The 15,928-nt window shown below is 39.1% G+C and overlaps 1 protein-coding gene across 1 annotated transcript in view; it reads right to left on the bottom strand.

Moving 5' to 3' along the window:
- The window catches only part of slco3a1 (solute carrier organic anion transporter family member 3A1), a 155,650-nt gene extending 141,332 nt beyond the window's left edge, over positions 1–14,318 (bottom strand). The window contains exon 1 of the mRNA XM_002933314.5: positions 13,862–14,318. Within this exon, the coding sequence (XP_002933360.2) occupies positions 13,862–14,032 (171 nt within the window). The 5' untranslated portion in view covers positions 14,033–14,318. The remainder of the gene's footprint in view (positions 1–13,861) is intronic.
- Positions 14,319–15,928: the final 1,610 nt, after the last annotated feature.

Below are 15,928 nucleotides of genomic sequence, written 5' to 3'. Positions count from 1 at the left end.
TGAATGGTAGCATAGAAATAGTGTATAAAAATTGTTGCCGCATATAAATGATGTATATAAATATTAGCCACATATAAATGGTATCATATAAATAGTAGATGCTTATAAATAGTAGCCACTAGTGATGAGCAAATGTGTTCTGGTTTCTTTAGTGAAAAATTAGCAAATCTTTCGAAAGATCCACGAAACGGCAAAAATGTTGTGCGGGCAAAAAAATTGTTGCTGTGACTATTATTTTTTGACACTTGTATCAATTTTTGCATGTGCGGTGAATTTTTGCGTGGCGAATTTTTTCATGCGTTTTGCCATTGGCGGATTGTTTTGCGAAACACATGAAAAAATCTGCCGCGAAAAAATTCAACGCACGTCCAAAACTTCGCTGCGAATCCATGCCTGGCGAAACATTTCATCACTTGTAGCCAAATAGAAATAGTTGCGCAAATGAACGCACGCCATGTTAGCCATACACGCCAATACTTGCAGAAAATTACTATATTAAAAATGAACCTTTCGCTGCAAACTGGTGGCTGCGTCACTCTAGGGGAAACACATACTTGAATAAATAACACTGTAAGTCCATATTTTATTGCAAAAAATCATTTACTGTACTTTTGTATAACGGTAAAACTAGTGCGAGAAATACCGCATGCGAAAATGGCGATTTTTCGCACACGATAATACTATGGTGAATCGCGCGCAAATTATTTTGCATTTTTTAACGCGAAAAAGCGTGCGATAATTTTTATCGCCCTTTAGTGAATCAGGCCCATAGTATCTTATCGCTTACTTAGTTTTTACCTTTCCTTCTCCTTTAAGTCTACTACATAATCATTTAAACATTAAATAGGATTATTTTGCCTCCAATAACGATTCATTATATCTTTGTTGAGATCACATACAATGTACTGTTTTATTATTACAGAGAACAAGGAAATCATTTTTTAAAATTAAAATAATTTGCTTATAATAGAGTATTTGGTAAATGGGCTTCCCGTAATTCAGAACTTTTTGGATAACAGGTTTCAGGGTAACAGACCCCCATACCTGTAAATGGCATTAAATGATACAGTGTTGGTTAATGTAACCATAACTTTCCCCTTAGCCCCCAGCATTCTGACACCATTAAAGACTTAAGGCTGATCTGTTGTGCTCTGAACAAGGACCACTTTTTTGTCATCATTGTTTCATTCAGACCAACAACATGGGTACAAAAAAAAGTTGGGTACAAAGATTTTTTTTTCAATTATCCTTCTTTATGGTGAGTAACACCCAAAAGAAAACTGAAAAATGAAACAGTAGTGACATTTGGGCTAAGATTACCACATAGCCCCTTTTATATCTATTTCCGTAACAAGGAAGGCTCCAATTATAAGTGGAATACTGCCCAGGTTATGAGTGCTCCTTTAATGGCAATATATGTACTTTCACATGTGTAATACTTTTCCTCGACACTTAGCATTCCTAGACAATCAGAATTTAGAGAAACAAAAACCTTGCATATGAACAGGAATAAAAAGCCATTCTGTTTAATTAAAACTTTACAATTACTTTATTCCCCTGAACATTCTGAGAGTAAGCGAGTGCAACCGTGTACTACACTATTAGTGTACATTGGATACAGATCCATGGGACTTGGCAATTAAGCCAAATCATTCAGAGCCACGGTTCAATCACAGTTTAGCCACCCCAGTGGAACATATACAGGTCCTTTTCAAAAAATTAGCATATTGTGATAAAGTTCATTATTTTCTGTAATGTACTGATAAACATTAGACTTTCATATATTTTAGATTCATTACACACAACTGAAGTAGTTCAAGCCTTTTCTTGTTTTAATATTGATGATTGTGGCATACAGCTCATGAAAACCCAAAATTCCTATCTCAAAAAATTAGCATATCATGAAAAGGTTCTCTAAACGAGCTATTAACCTAATCATCTGAATCAACAAATTAACTCTAAAAACCTGCAAAAGATTCCTGAGGCTTTTAAAAACTCCCAGCCTGGTTCATTACTCAAAACCGCAATCATGGGTAAGACTGCCGACCTGACTGCTGTCCAGAAGGCCATCATTGACACCCTCAAGCAAGAGGGTAAGACACAGAAAGAAATTTCTGAACAAATAGGCTGTTCCCAGAGTGCTGTATCAAGGCACCTCAGTGGGAAGTCTGTGGGAAGGAAAAAGTGTGGCAGAAAACGCTGCACAACGAGAAGAGGTGACTGGGCCCTGAGGAAGATTGTGGAGAAGGACCGATTCCTGACCTTGGGGGACCTGCGGAAGCAGTGGACTGAGTCTGGAGTAGAAACATCCAGAGCCACCGTGTACAGGCGCGTGCAGGAAATGGGCTACAGGTGCTGCATTCCCCAGGTCAAGCCACTTTTGAACCAGAAACAGCGGCAGAAGCGCCTGACCTGGGCTACAGAGAAGCAGCACTGGACTGTTGCTCAGTGGTCCAAAGTATGTCATTCGGAAATCAAGGTGCCAGAGTCTGGAGGAAGACTGGGGAGAGGGAAATGCCAAAATGCCTGAAGTCCAGTGTCAAGTACCCACAGTCAGTGATGGTCTGGGGTGCCATGTCAGCTGCTGGTGTTGGTCCACTGTGTTTTATCAAGGGCAGGGTCAATGCAGCTAGCTATCAGGAGATTTTGGAGCACTTCATGCTTCCATCTGCTGAAAAGCTTTATGGAGATGAAGATTTCATTTTTCAGCATGACCTGGCACCTGCTCACAGTGCCAAAACCACTGGTAAATGGTTTAATGACCATGGTATTACTGTGCTCAATTGGCCTGCCAACTCTCCTGACCTGAACCCCATAGAGAATCTGTGGGATATTGTGAAGAGAAAGTTGAGAGACACAAGACCCAACACTCTGGATGAGCTTAAGGCCGCTATTGAAGCATCCTGGGCCTCCATAACACCTGAGCAGTGCCACAGGCTGATTGCCTCCATGCCACGCCACATTGAAGCAGTCATTTCTGCAAAAGGATTCCCGACCAAGTATTGAGTGCATAACTGAACATAATTATTTGAAGGTTGACTTTTTTTGTATTAAAAACACTTTTCTTTTATTGGGCGGATGAAATATGCTAATTTTTTGAGATAGGAATTTTGGGTTTTCATGAGCTGTATGCCACAATCATCAATATTAAAACAAGAAAAGGCTTGAACTACTTCAGTTGTGTGTAATGAATCTAAAATATATGAAAGTCTAATGTTTATCAGTACATTACAGAAAATAATGAACTTTATCACAATATGCTAATTTTTTGAAAAGGACCTGTATAAGGAGATATAATTACACACATGTATAAGGGTCTGGTTGCCATTTGCCGTTTTTATGCACTGTCAGGTTTGATCTTTCTGGCCCTCATCTCTTTAATCGAGTTAAGTCTATTTCTTGTGTAGGTTCCAGTAATATTAATAATTAGACTTTCCTGCAAAGAGACACCATCTGTGTTATGAAATGATGACAATGTGGCTAAGTCGCAGATTTAATTAATCAATGAATCAGCAGACATATGTAGAGCAGTTACAAACATATCCTTGGGCAGACACACTGAAATGAGTTGTATTCTCTTTAATGCAGTGGCTTAGCCTCAGAATTTACTTTCCTAGATCTTAAAGGGAATGTAGTGCAGGTATGTGATCCCTTTTCCGGAAACCCGTTACCCAGAAAGTTTCGTATTATGTAATGGCCATCTCCCATAGACATCATTATAAGCAAATAATTCTAGTTTTTAAAAATGATTTCCTTTTTCTCTGTAATAATAAAACAGTACCTTGTACTTGATCACAACTAAGATATAATTACTCCTTTTTGGAGGCAAAACAATTCTATTGGGTTTATCCAATATTAAATGATTTTTAGCAAACTTAAGTTATGGAGATCCAAATTACAGAAATATGCCTTATCCGGAAAACCCCAGGCCCTGAGCCTTCTGGAAAACCATACCTGTAGTGACTTTACAAAAAATAATTCTACCCCCAAAACCTAATTAACATTACAGATTGGATAACAAAACCCCGAAGACCATAAAATATCAGAACATTACAATGACCCTAGTCTTTCTATGTAATAAATTGCAACACCAGCGCAACTTTAGGCTTCCCACAGCCAGACACACCTTTCTCCTACATGGACACATTAAAAATCCAACTAAAAGACTGACACAAACCATGGTGTAACCAATGGTGAATTGTGTACTTAACTTAAAATGTGTGTGACCACATGGGCAAGTTTGCAGGTGGCCCTGTGGAAATAAAGTTAGGCCACTCAACTCAAGTCATGCCGACCAATATTAAAGTTTCTTCACATTAGCATTGTTTTCTGTGCTGCCACCTGTACTGCTCAAGTGAGTGACACTCTCTAATCCAACTGTGTCATTCTGTAACCTTTAATGCATGCAAAGTCATTGTTTTGTTATAATATTATTGTAAGCCCAGCCTAACATACTGAAATTATATAAATAAGTGACTTTAGTAGTGTATGGCAGCAGTGCTAACTAATGCGCCACCATGTTGCACTTTTTACATAGTGGAGGTAAATAAACTGAAATGGGAAGAATGCTGGGACGCAGGTTTCCCTACAATGTACTATGGAGTCCTATATGCTGTCAATGCTAAAAACTCCCTGCATTTCAGTTCTTTTTAGTACATCCAAACTAACAGTAAACCTCCTCATTTTAACCCTTTTCTCAAATAAATATTCAAAAGTACAGCTGTGATAAACTCATGTTCTTGAACTTTGGCCAGTGTTGGAAAATAACCTATATATGATAATATCACTGTTTTTTGAAGAGCAGGCACTTTGTGTCCACACCACTTAATCATAGGCCTATGATTAAGTGTCTGTGAACAGGAAATGCGTAAGGCGATTGTGGTTCTCCAATACAACTATTTTTAATGAAGAACTCTGCCTGAAGATTTGCTCAATAAGTGCCTGCTATTCAAAAAATGGTGATAGCTGAAGGCTCAGGGTGGCACACCTGAACCTCTGTTCCTTTGTGGTGAGTTGTTGTACATATCCTACAATTTTGCACTATACATAACAATACAATGCCAGTCCAAAACTAGTAAAATAAGGCCAGCTGTGGTCTGAAAGAGGGCTGTCCAGCTGGAGGCCCTCAGGCCAGATATGGCCATCCAAATCATACATTTTAATACCCTTACCAGCACGCCCCAGCAAGTTTTCCACAGACCTCTTTGTATTTAGCCTATGGGATGGAAACTCATAGACAACAACCAAGTCAATGAAACCAAAAAGTTCTACTGAAGAACTGTGGAATTTATATAGAGTTTATTTATATTGGTTCAACAAAATGGCTTCAAAAAGATGGTGGCAACAAGGTAGAAGCTTCACTTTCCATCAAGCACTCATAATAGATAATTATAAACCCTCATTTTAGCCAGCTCTATATACATATAAATTTAGTAAGCCACAAATAAGGTTAATGCAGCCAGTCATTAGAAGGCAGCCAGAAACATCAACAGTGGTGATTTACTAAGGGTTTGTATGTTGGCACAGCTCCTGGCTACTCTTCAGCACATAAAGATTCACAGTATTAGAGTTGCACTAAACATTTTACTGGGTCAGCAAAGGCAATTTTAGAGAAGCACTGACTTTAACACAGCATATAGATTTTTACAAACCCATCTCACTTCTGAAGAGTTTTCATTTAATTTATCCTGTAAAAATGCAGATGTTGCTAAGTCTCTAATGTATCACCGGGGGAGCTAAAGAAATTAGCGATGCCACAAAAATAAAGCACACACACAATATTTTGTCCTATACTAAACCAATCCCAAATCCTTATTTGAACATTAAAATGAATATGAAAGTGCCACGGTTGTTAAGTAGCAACATTTATATGTGACCGTCAACATTTCAGCCGCTGTAGAAAAACAGAGTCATCTTCATTTATCCACTGCAATAAATGTAAATGGTTTACTTGCATAATAATATCACATCAAACAGTAGATGATACAGTGTGGGTTTATGTACCCTTAACCATGTAAACCCTTCTTTTCGGTACCATGTATAGTTGGGCACATCTCCCCCACCCAAACCACACCCTTTGTATTGCATATATCCCCTCCTTTTGCCAGCACCATCAAATTTTCCAAAACCAAAAGCAGCTTTCACCTGGTGGCCATTTTCCATCTCACACATCTTCAGTGACATTTACATCTGCAAACAGCACAAGTTCATGCAATATAGAATGCAGGCTTACATAGGCAGGACTTACTTTGATAAAAAGTTCTGCTTGGATTGGGCACTGTAATGGTTAAGCTGAGCTCAGGAGAAAAAGCTTAGGAGAAAAAACATGTTTCTCCAGCATAATGCACAACTAGAGCAGAGTTTTTATGGAAAACAACAGCGCCACCTCTTTATTGGCTGCTATACTGGTAGGTATGTTTGGTAGAGAAGAACTAAGCATGCTCAGTTAGCCAAGAGCCACAGTCAGGGATGGGACCAAGTGAGTTACAGGAGGAGAAGGAATCCCAAGTGAATAAGGGAATGCTGCAGCCTTACTATTACCTTTAAACAACAGAAGAAGCAGGTATTTAAAGATCTCTAAGAGGCTGTTCACCAATTCAGTTTTTCCAGGGGGTTTACACGTCCTTTTACTTTAAGTTAAAAGGATATCCAAAATCCCCAGAATTCTGACACTATTAAAGGCATAAGACTGCTCTGTTTGGCCATCTCTTCTGCAACCTAGCATGGCTCCAGACCAGAGGCAGCAAATGTGCCTTTTCGTGGCATCAGTTTCATTTAGAAAAACAAAGGAAACTAAGAGTGTTGGAACAATTAAAACATATTTTCCATCTTCCTTTATATAATTTCTGCAGACAGACTTATTACTTTATTTTTCAATTATAAACTGTTAAAGACCCCCAAGTGCTTGCATGCTTCCATAAAGTAACCATGTCTGAATATTCTTCTTATTCTTATTCTTCTTCTTGTTATTATTATTATTATTATTATTATTATTATTATTATTATTATATATTATTATTAAAATGTATTTATAAAAAGCCAACATATTCCGCAGCACTGTACATCAAATGGGTTGATACATTAGACATACAGAATAACACATACAGGAGGTGAAGAGGGTGCCCAACAGAGCTTACATTCTATTAGGAGAGGGGGTTGAGAAAAGTTCAGAGAATCCTGATCTATGCACAGTGCTAAACCAAGCAACCAATTACAGAAAAGGGTGCTTTTTCCTCTCCTGCTCTCATAACTAAATTATACAAAGCCCTTCCTGGGCAGTATAGTGCTGAGCTTTTTAGACAGAAGGAAACTGACCCAGCACTTTCCCCCATATGTATAAAAGGCACTACGTTTGCCCAGGAGCAGTAACCCAGAGCAACCAATTAGATGTTTGTTTTAAACAGGTGACCAGTAAATGCTATCTGCTGATTAGTTGCTAAGGGTTACTGCTCCTGGGCAAACTTAGTGCCCTAATCGTCATTGTAAATTCAAAATCCCTAACATAACCAGGACTGTTTCTTTGCCAGAGAATATATGTAAATAGGAATGATTACCGTACCAGAAAATATCTTCAACATATAACCATATTTTTTAAAGGGGATCTCCACTCAAATATTGTTTTTGCATAATGAATATAATTCTGTGCGACTTTCCAATGCACATTAATTAAAACATTTCAATGGTTTTGTAGTCTCTTCTCTGGCTCTTGAAACACTGTAGCTGAAGTGAGTTCTCCTTTGACAATCAGCTGGATTCTGCTACATTTAAAGAGTTAGAACCACTAGTGAGCAAAATAAAAACAGCCAGACAGACAATGGAGGGACTATTGGAGGGAGCAGGGAGTGTGAATGTGTTATGCCCCCCCTACCATGGTGCCTGATGGAATTCTGCCTATGCAGCTACAGTGCTGAAGTTGGGTAAGCACAATGGTGGGCAGTGCATGAGGGGTCCTGGGGCAAATTTTTCACTGGGACCCTTGTGGCACTATTTACATTACTGCAGGTAGCTATTGTTTTCAATAGCAAACACACATATATAATACATAAACGGCAACAATAATATAAATATTGTAAATGTGTAATGATCATATGTTGGAAAACTGCTAAGAACTGCATTTTCTTTCATTATACAATAAACAGTTTTTGAGTGGAGACACCTTTAAATGTGTTTGTTTTTTTGTGTATTTCTGACCTTGTAAGGAGAGTATTAACATCATCATTGGGACACAGTATTTATTTACGAGCCCTGGCTGGATGGTATTAAGCTATAAAATGACCGTATTTAGAACACAATATGCCGACACGTTTTTATTATTTAATCTTTGGATTTCTTGCTTTCCATGAATAAATAATGGCTATCCCTGTGTGCAGGAACAGCTTTCATTCTGCACTTTAAATTACATTTGCTCTCACCTAAAGCTGATGCATTTGGTGTAATGGTGCCAACAAATAAAGGCACAGCTGAACTGTAGTTTGGGGAAGGTACACATTCTTCCAAATCCATATGGCATTTCCTATAAACAATGGGATCATGAAATGAGACAAAAGGCTCCTCCAGCTGTTGGGATTTTTTAAACAAAAAAGAAAGTTGTACCTGTACTTCTGATATAGTATCCAGGAAGTGCCAGAGTTAGGGATCTTACAGACAGGGGATCAAATGAAGAAACACTCAAAGAGATATGGGGCCCAAGCAGTGCAGAGAGGAACCAAGCAAAAGCAGTCATTCCTATAAACCAAACATTTCCAAAGTACAGCCTTCTAGCTGTTGTTTCCCTGATTCATGTACCAGCGATATACTGTAGTTGCTAACATTTCAGAATAAGGTTCAGGGTCTATTTAGGCCTAGCCAGAATGCCAGATTAGACTCAGCTGGAGGGTGCCATCCCAATATAAATGCTACGCCAGATGGGTATTATTGCCAAGGGGCAAAAAATTCCCTGGACAGCGTAAATAAGTTAGGAACTGCCCCAGAAATACTATACCTGGCGGTTACACTAACAACTTTTAAAGTACAGGTATGGGGCCTGTTATCCAGAATGCTTAGGATCTGGGGTTATTCTGGATAACAGATCGTCCTGTAATTTGGATTACCATACTTTAAGTCTACTAAAAATCATTTAAACATCAATTAAACCCAATAATTGCCTCCAATAGTGATTAGTTATAACTTAGTTGGGATAAAATACAAGGTACTGTCTTAAAATTACAGAAATCATCTTTCAAAATTTAAATTATTTGATTAAGATAGAGCCTATGTGAGGCAGCCATTCTGTAGGTTTCTGGATAACAGATTTGCAGATAAAAGATCCTATACCTGTATAAAATATGCCTTTATCAACATTTCCCTGTAAAGGTTAAAAACCTTCTCTGGTGTCTCCAAAATCTCGGCCTGCAAACTTGTACAGCATCTGCTGCCATGCAGGGCTGAAAACTGGGATAAACAAACCATGGCTTATATGATAGAATCCAGTAATAAAAAAGCTCAGAAGCTATTCTCCTTCCAAATGACGTGACCGCAATGAACCATGTAACACATTTTTTTCACTTTTTTCACAGCACAACTGCCTGCCCAGCCAAAGGAACTGCTTGTGGCCATGGGTCTGACTAATAGCTGCAGCTAAATGTATGGAATGCCCTGTACCACGTGATATATTGATGTTAGATATACTGATGTCTGCTCCGCACACAGCAGCTGGGGCTGGTGCACTGAGCTGATAAGGATGACACAGACTTGGCTACAGAAAGCAACACAGATAGACATGATACTGCCTTTATTTTAGCAGCGCTACTAGCTTTGTTGGGACTTAAATTGTAAAGGGAGCTACTTACTAGAACACTAAACTTATTCTTAATTTTAAAAGGAATGTCTCATTTTTCTTTTGAAAACAGATAAAGTTATTTTGATGATTAATAAGAAGGCCTGCCATATTTGCGTTACTGCATTTACATACTGCGTTTAGGCTACAGGTGGTGGCTGTACTACAGGTATGGGACCTGTTATCCAGAATGCTTGCATTTTCATTTTCAAATAATTTTCCAACTGAGTAAAAGTTTTTAATAACGTATATAGGAAAATGTAATGTAACAAATGTCATTACTTAGGTGGACATCGCCTTTAATTTGCCCCTCGTTAATAACTGTATCATAAAGCATAAACTGGATGGATAGGCAGGATGTAAATGCTGAGTGAGACATTTATAGATGCTGCCACCAGCATCTCTGCCTACGTATGACAGCTATGTGACATGGCAAATTAAATGCTATCCCATAACCTATAGGTAAGTGATAAACACATGGGACATTAAATATTCATAGGTTTTTATTAAATATTTATACATTTAAGAATACATGTGCTGCATGTTTTAAAATTAGATTCATAGCCCATGGGAGTATCAGAGAGTAGCAGTAAATATTTTTAGTTATTTACTTTATAAAGTATATTCATTATCCCTAGCAAGGAGCAGAGGCAGAATAATGAAGATAGAAGGCTGATTTGTTGCAAAGTGCCTAGAGTTTTATTTAAAAGAGTTTTTAGTCCCTTTTTTACTAGAGTAAAATGTAAACACAACCCTGAAAGAGAATAGCAATGATATGAAACTGACGATGGACTGACGACCTAAAGCCCTAAATTCTTGTTTTCTTAACGTCAAAGTGGCAGTAGCCTGTATACTGGGACTCACAATGCTGCCATATATTGGGGGTTGTAATTCAATCTGTTAAAAGTCAGTGTCACTTTATGTTGGTGGCTACTGGAAGTCCCAGTGCAATAATATGTAGATGATTGCTGGGGGTCACAGTGCTTTACATGGTGGCAGTCACTATGTCACAGGGGTACTTTGCCTATGTGCCTGATAAAGCACAAAAGGGGGCACACTTACATACGTCTGTGGCCTACAACAGCCTATTTAACCCACAAACAGCAGTAGGTCAGCCTTACAAGAAGTGATTTATTGCCAACAGCACTGTCAACTTCTCAAGCAGCATGTTACTATCAGCAGCAATCCATCAGCTTACAAGCAGTGAGATGTTGCCTCCAGCAGTCAGCACTCTGCCCCACAAGCGGTATGTAAATTGCCTCCACCAGTAAAATATGTCTATGCCTTCAGCAATATACCAGCCCACAAGCACCGGAAGTAGAGAGTTAGTGGCTCCAGCAGTATGGCAATCCCACAGAAAGGCAGAAATTGCCTCTTGCAGTAGGTTGGTTCTACAAATAGAATGTAATTGCCTTCAGCAGTCTTTCTGACCCATAAGCAGCATGCTATAGCTAACAGCAGTATGTTAGCCCCCAAATAGTTTTAGTGCCTCCAGTGGTATGTCTGTCCCACAAGCTGCATACCATTATATTTGGCAGTCTGTCCAGCTAAACTTCTGTAGCATATCCAGTACAGGTATCGGACCCCTTATCCGGAAACCCATTATCCAGAAAGCTCCGAATTACAGAAAGCCTGTCTCCCATAGACTTCATTTTAATCAAATAATTCAAAATTTTAAAACTGATTTCCTTTTTCTATGTAGAAATAAAACAATACCTTGTAATTGATCCCAACTAAGATATAAATAATCCTTATTAGATGCAGAACAATCCTATTGGGTTTAATTAATGTTTTATTGATTTTTTAGTAGACTTAAGGTATGGAGATCCAAATTACGGAAAGACCCCTTATCCGGAATACTCTTGGTCCCGAGCATTCTGGATAATGGATCCTATACCTGTACTATGAAATGCACTTTGTAGCTAATGAGGAGGGGTCATAACAATAGAAAAATAATTAACAAACTAGTTTTCTTTCTCTGAAAAGCTAAAATATGGTACATCTTTTTATCCAAAAATGTATTTTAAAAAGTAACATAGTAAGTTCGGTTGAAAAAAGACACTTGGTTATCAAGTTCAACCTTAATGAAAAGTTGGGTGTGACCAAAATAAGGAAAGGTGTGGCTAGAAATGCTGCCCATACAGTAGTAGCACCAGTACCAGCACTGAATTGCTTCTGTGCCAATACCTGCAAATCAAAAGGGAACATAAAGCAGTGAGTGAATGGCAGATACATTACCATTTAAGCTCATAAGGAACAAGAAAAATCATAATGCAGAAATGTCAAACTTGCAACTACAACTCCCACCAGCCTTCAGAGGGCAGTATAAAACCAATACTAACTTTTAGGTGTGTATGTCTGAACACACATAATAATAATTATCCAAAGCATGAATCCCCCACAAAGATGCTGTCAAACAGTTACCCAAACCATATGTTAATTACAGTTTGGATCTGGCTGGCAGAGTATCAAGGATTCAGCTGAATACATATTTGTCAATAAGTTATATCAGTGGGTCCCAAACTGTGGGGCTCACCCCTGGATCTCTAAGAGAGTGATGGCAAGCTTGGGCAGTAATAAGGATAAAATTTGAGGTTGGTGGATATGTGTTGCCCTGAATCCCACTGCAATGACAGCAGGGCAACAGTTAAACCATTGCTTATAAATATGTCTAACTTGGTTACGTGCTAAGGGTGGCCCTGTTAAGGGTTGAGATTTGGGGTGATGGCTTATTTGCTGCCCTGGATACCATAAAACTATAGTATATTTATTATGATAGATATAGATATATATATATAAATATAGATAGAAGATAGATAGATAGACAGACACAAAGACATGTAAAGTTCTGCAAGCCTAGTATGGTATATAAGAGGAAGCGCAGAAGAATGACAGAGAAAGAAGTTTTTTTCCTTCCCTGTGAATGCACCTGATCTAGGGGAATGCTGGAATTATTCTGCAGCGCCTTTCATCTCCAAGAGCACTGCATTCTTTTCATCTTTTCCCTCCCCAGTTACACAGTTGTTGGCGGCTGCTGAACTTGATGCAACACAAATCCGAAGCCTGCTTTGCATTAGAGTGGCGTATCAGACGCCCCCTTCCATTCCCTACACGCTGCTGCCTTCACTTTGAAGCAGTGAAAATGTTTAGCCCTCAGGTGCATTGCTTGCTGCCGCAGCTTAGTCATTTGCTCCCAAGAAAGGCCGAATGCGCCAAGTGCCAGCCCTTGGATGTTATACATAACTTCATGTGTACTGTGGCATGGCAAGTCCTATACTGTACTGTACAGTACCAGCTAGAGCAAGAGTATCGCAACTAAACATGAGCATAGTACTATGACAGTGTGACCCCTTTTTCCTCTTTAAAGGACAAGCACTGCACTAGTGAGTAACACACTGCTGACTCTTCTGCAGTCAGACAGTTTAACCCTACAGCAGCAACACTGTGCAAGGAGCCTAAAGAGTTAACGTAGCAGGCTGGGGATTAAAAGGAACAGTAATATTATGTAAATGAATAATGCGGCATGGTTTCTCTTATACCCGCACTGAACAATGTGAGAGCATTTTAGCCCTGCTGTTCTAACATGCTGTAAGTAGAAATAAATGAGCCAGTGGCATGCTGTGCATAAACATACATTACTATAAATACTATAAAGCAACACTCCATCATCCTCTTACTCATACCCCCCAGCCCCCCAGCAGACTTGACAAGCAATTAGTGACAACCAAAAAGGGCTTATAAATATAAATATATATATATATATATATATATATATATATACATCATAGGTTTCTTCCCTGCATGGCAGTCTGCAGGGCTTCCCACATACATAAGTGGCAACTGCAGGCTGGCACAGAGTAGTGCAGTGTATGAAAGTGACAGTTGCAAGCCCCTTGCCAACCTTTGCTGGGAAGTCCCCTGTCTCCTTGGGCATCACTCTGTAACCTGAGCACAAGTATTAAGTATAGCGAGTGAAGGCAATGAGCTGGCCAGGCGGCCACCCTGCAGACGTGCCCAAGCTCCGGACATAAGTTAGGTGCCACTCACCAGGTAGGCTCCCACCGTGCCCTGCGCTAACATCAGTGCGCACTCGGACACCAGGAAGATCTTGATATTTAGGAAGCACGATGTCTTCTTTTTCTTCTTTTTCCTCTGCGCTTCATCCCCTTGGGGATCGCCGCTCCTTCCACTGGAGCTCCTGTTGGTTTTACCTGGCATCCTCCGTCCCTGGATGAGATTAAGCAGTGCCCAGGCTGGCACAAACCCTCTCTGCTGTCTCCACGGTTTAATGGGCTGAAGCTGATGTTGCTGCTGCTCCTCCTTCCTGTGCTGTCCTCTCTGCAATCGGCACAACTGCTCCAAGCCCCGGTGCCTGCTGCTGCCTCCTCACAACGGGACCGGCAAGTGGCGAGGGGAAGGGGGAGCGCAAATTGTCAGCTTCCACAGAACATACACACAGTATTGCTGGGCAAATGGCTGCAGGCCACACTTGCCTGCTCCTATTATTAACAGAACGCTCTCACCGCTGCCCTCTACTGGAGAGAAGGGCTTTCTCATGTTAGAAGTAGTAAAGCAGAATTCCTCTGTATGGAGCTGACATGCAGTATTACATAATCTCTCACTCTTATCCTTATTCTTATTCATACCCAGGCAGGTTAAAAGCAATATACAAACCCTTGCTTTTCTCTAAACTCATAGTTCTGAGAATGAAACAATGTAGAAGAAGCCAGCTAAAGGAGAACTAACATGCTGTATTGTTTCAAGAGTCAGAACCAGGACAAAAGGACAAGAAAATTAAATATAACTTTCAATTGCAACCAGAAATAACGTTAAAACCACTGAACATGTTTAATGGATGCATACTGCAATGTTGCTTAGAATTCATTTTTCCTTTATTTGAGATCTGGATGTTGGGGTTGGCTCTGGTGCGCCATCATTGGTAACTTGTTGCACTTTAACAGTGCAGCTTTGAATTGCATCTCAGATGCCAGCTCTATATAAGTACAGGTATAGAATCCCTTATCTGGAAACCCCATATACAGAAAGCTCAGAATTACATGATGGCTTCTCTCATAGACTACATTATAATTAAATTCGGGTCCTAAGCATTCTGGATAACAGGTCCCACACCTGTATTTTTGTTACTGTCCCATGTCTCACTGTCCATAAGTGAATTTCTCCATAATTAGATCAAATAACAATTTCTAGTACAGACACAGTCCTATTTATCTTTATGGCGTTGCATTTGAAGTATATAAAAAAATGCGCCAATCAGATTCACCAGGTTCAGTACCAGTTGGAGGAAACCAGAGAGTTAATAAATTTAATGAAATCTGCCTTCTTTGTAGCTTCAAAAGAAACACAGCTTTCTATAGATGGAAACTGTCTTTAGTTTTAGGAGCAGCCTTTCTTAGATTATCTGTACTGGAAATATGCCATGTCTCATGTGAAAAAAGAGCTGTTTAAAAAGATACTTTCAGTATAGCTCCCAACATTTACAATTAGAAAATCATGACATTTTATGCCACACCTTTAATCTAGCATGAAAACACCCAGTTACACCCAGGCATAACCTTGGATCCATCTGGATATTTAACATGATAATAATCAACACTGCATTATTCATTTTACAAGCATGCACTATAATATATGAATATATCTATATTATACTACATGAACAATTTGAATAACATAAACAAATAGCATTATGTATGGCAAGAATTGGACCAATATACACCAACGATATATATATAAAACATATAGGTTTCATATAACTGCGCCACTGTTTCATAGCTAGACTATGTATTATGTATAAGGGAAAGTGCTATCTACATTAGTAAGATATTGCATATATGAAAGTAATGAATTGGTGAATGCAACATAAATATAAACCTCATGCTAAATCCCCTTAATCTGACATTCCTGGCATGCATTAGCCAAAGCCACTTTCCTTTATTTGGGTATGAAGGGAGAACAGAATTTATGTTACATAGTAAAGGTATTTAAAAATAAATATATATATGGTATTGGTGAAATAGACCTGTAGTAATGGTATGTTTCTGCCTGTCCTTGCTACAGGGGACAAATCAGCTTCTGTTTTAAATCTCGGTATAC

This window comes from Xenopus tropicalis, chromosome 3 (assembly GCF_000004195.4).
Source record: "Xenopus tropicalis strain Nigerian chromosome 3, UCB_Xtro_10.0, whole genome shotgun sequence".
Classification (NCBI taxonomy): domain Eukaryota; kingdom Metazoa; phylum Chordata; class Amphibia; order Anura; family Pipidae; genus Xenopus; species Xenopus tropicalis.
Note: the sequence above shows the minus strand (reverse complement) of the source record. Positions and strands in the feature narration are given on the sequence as shown.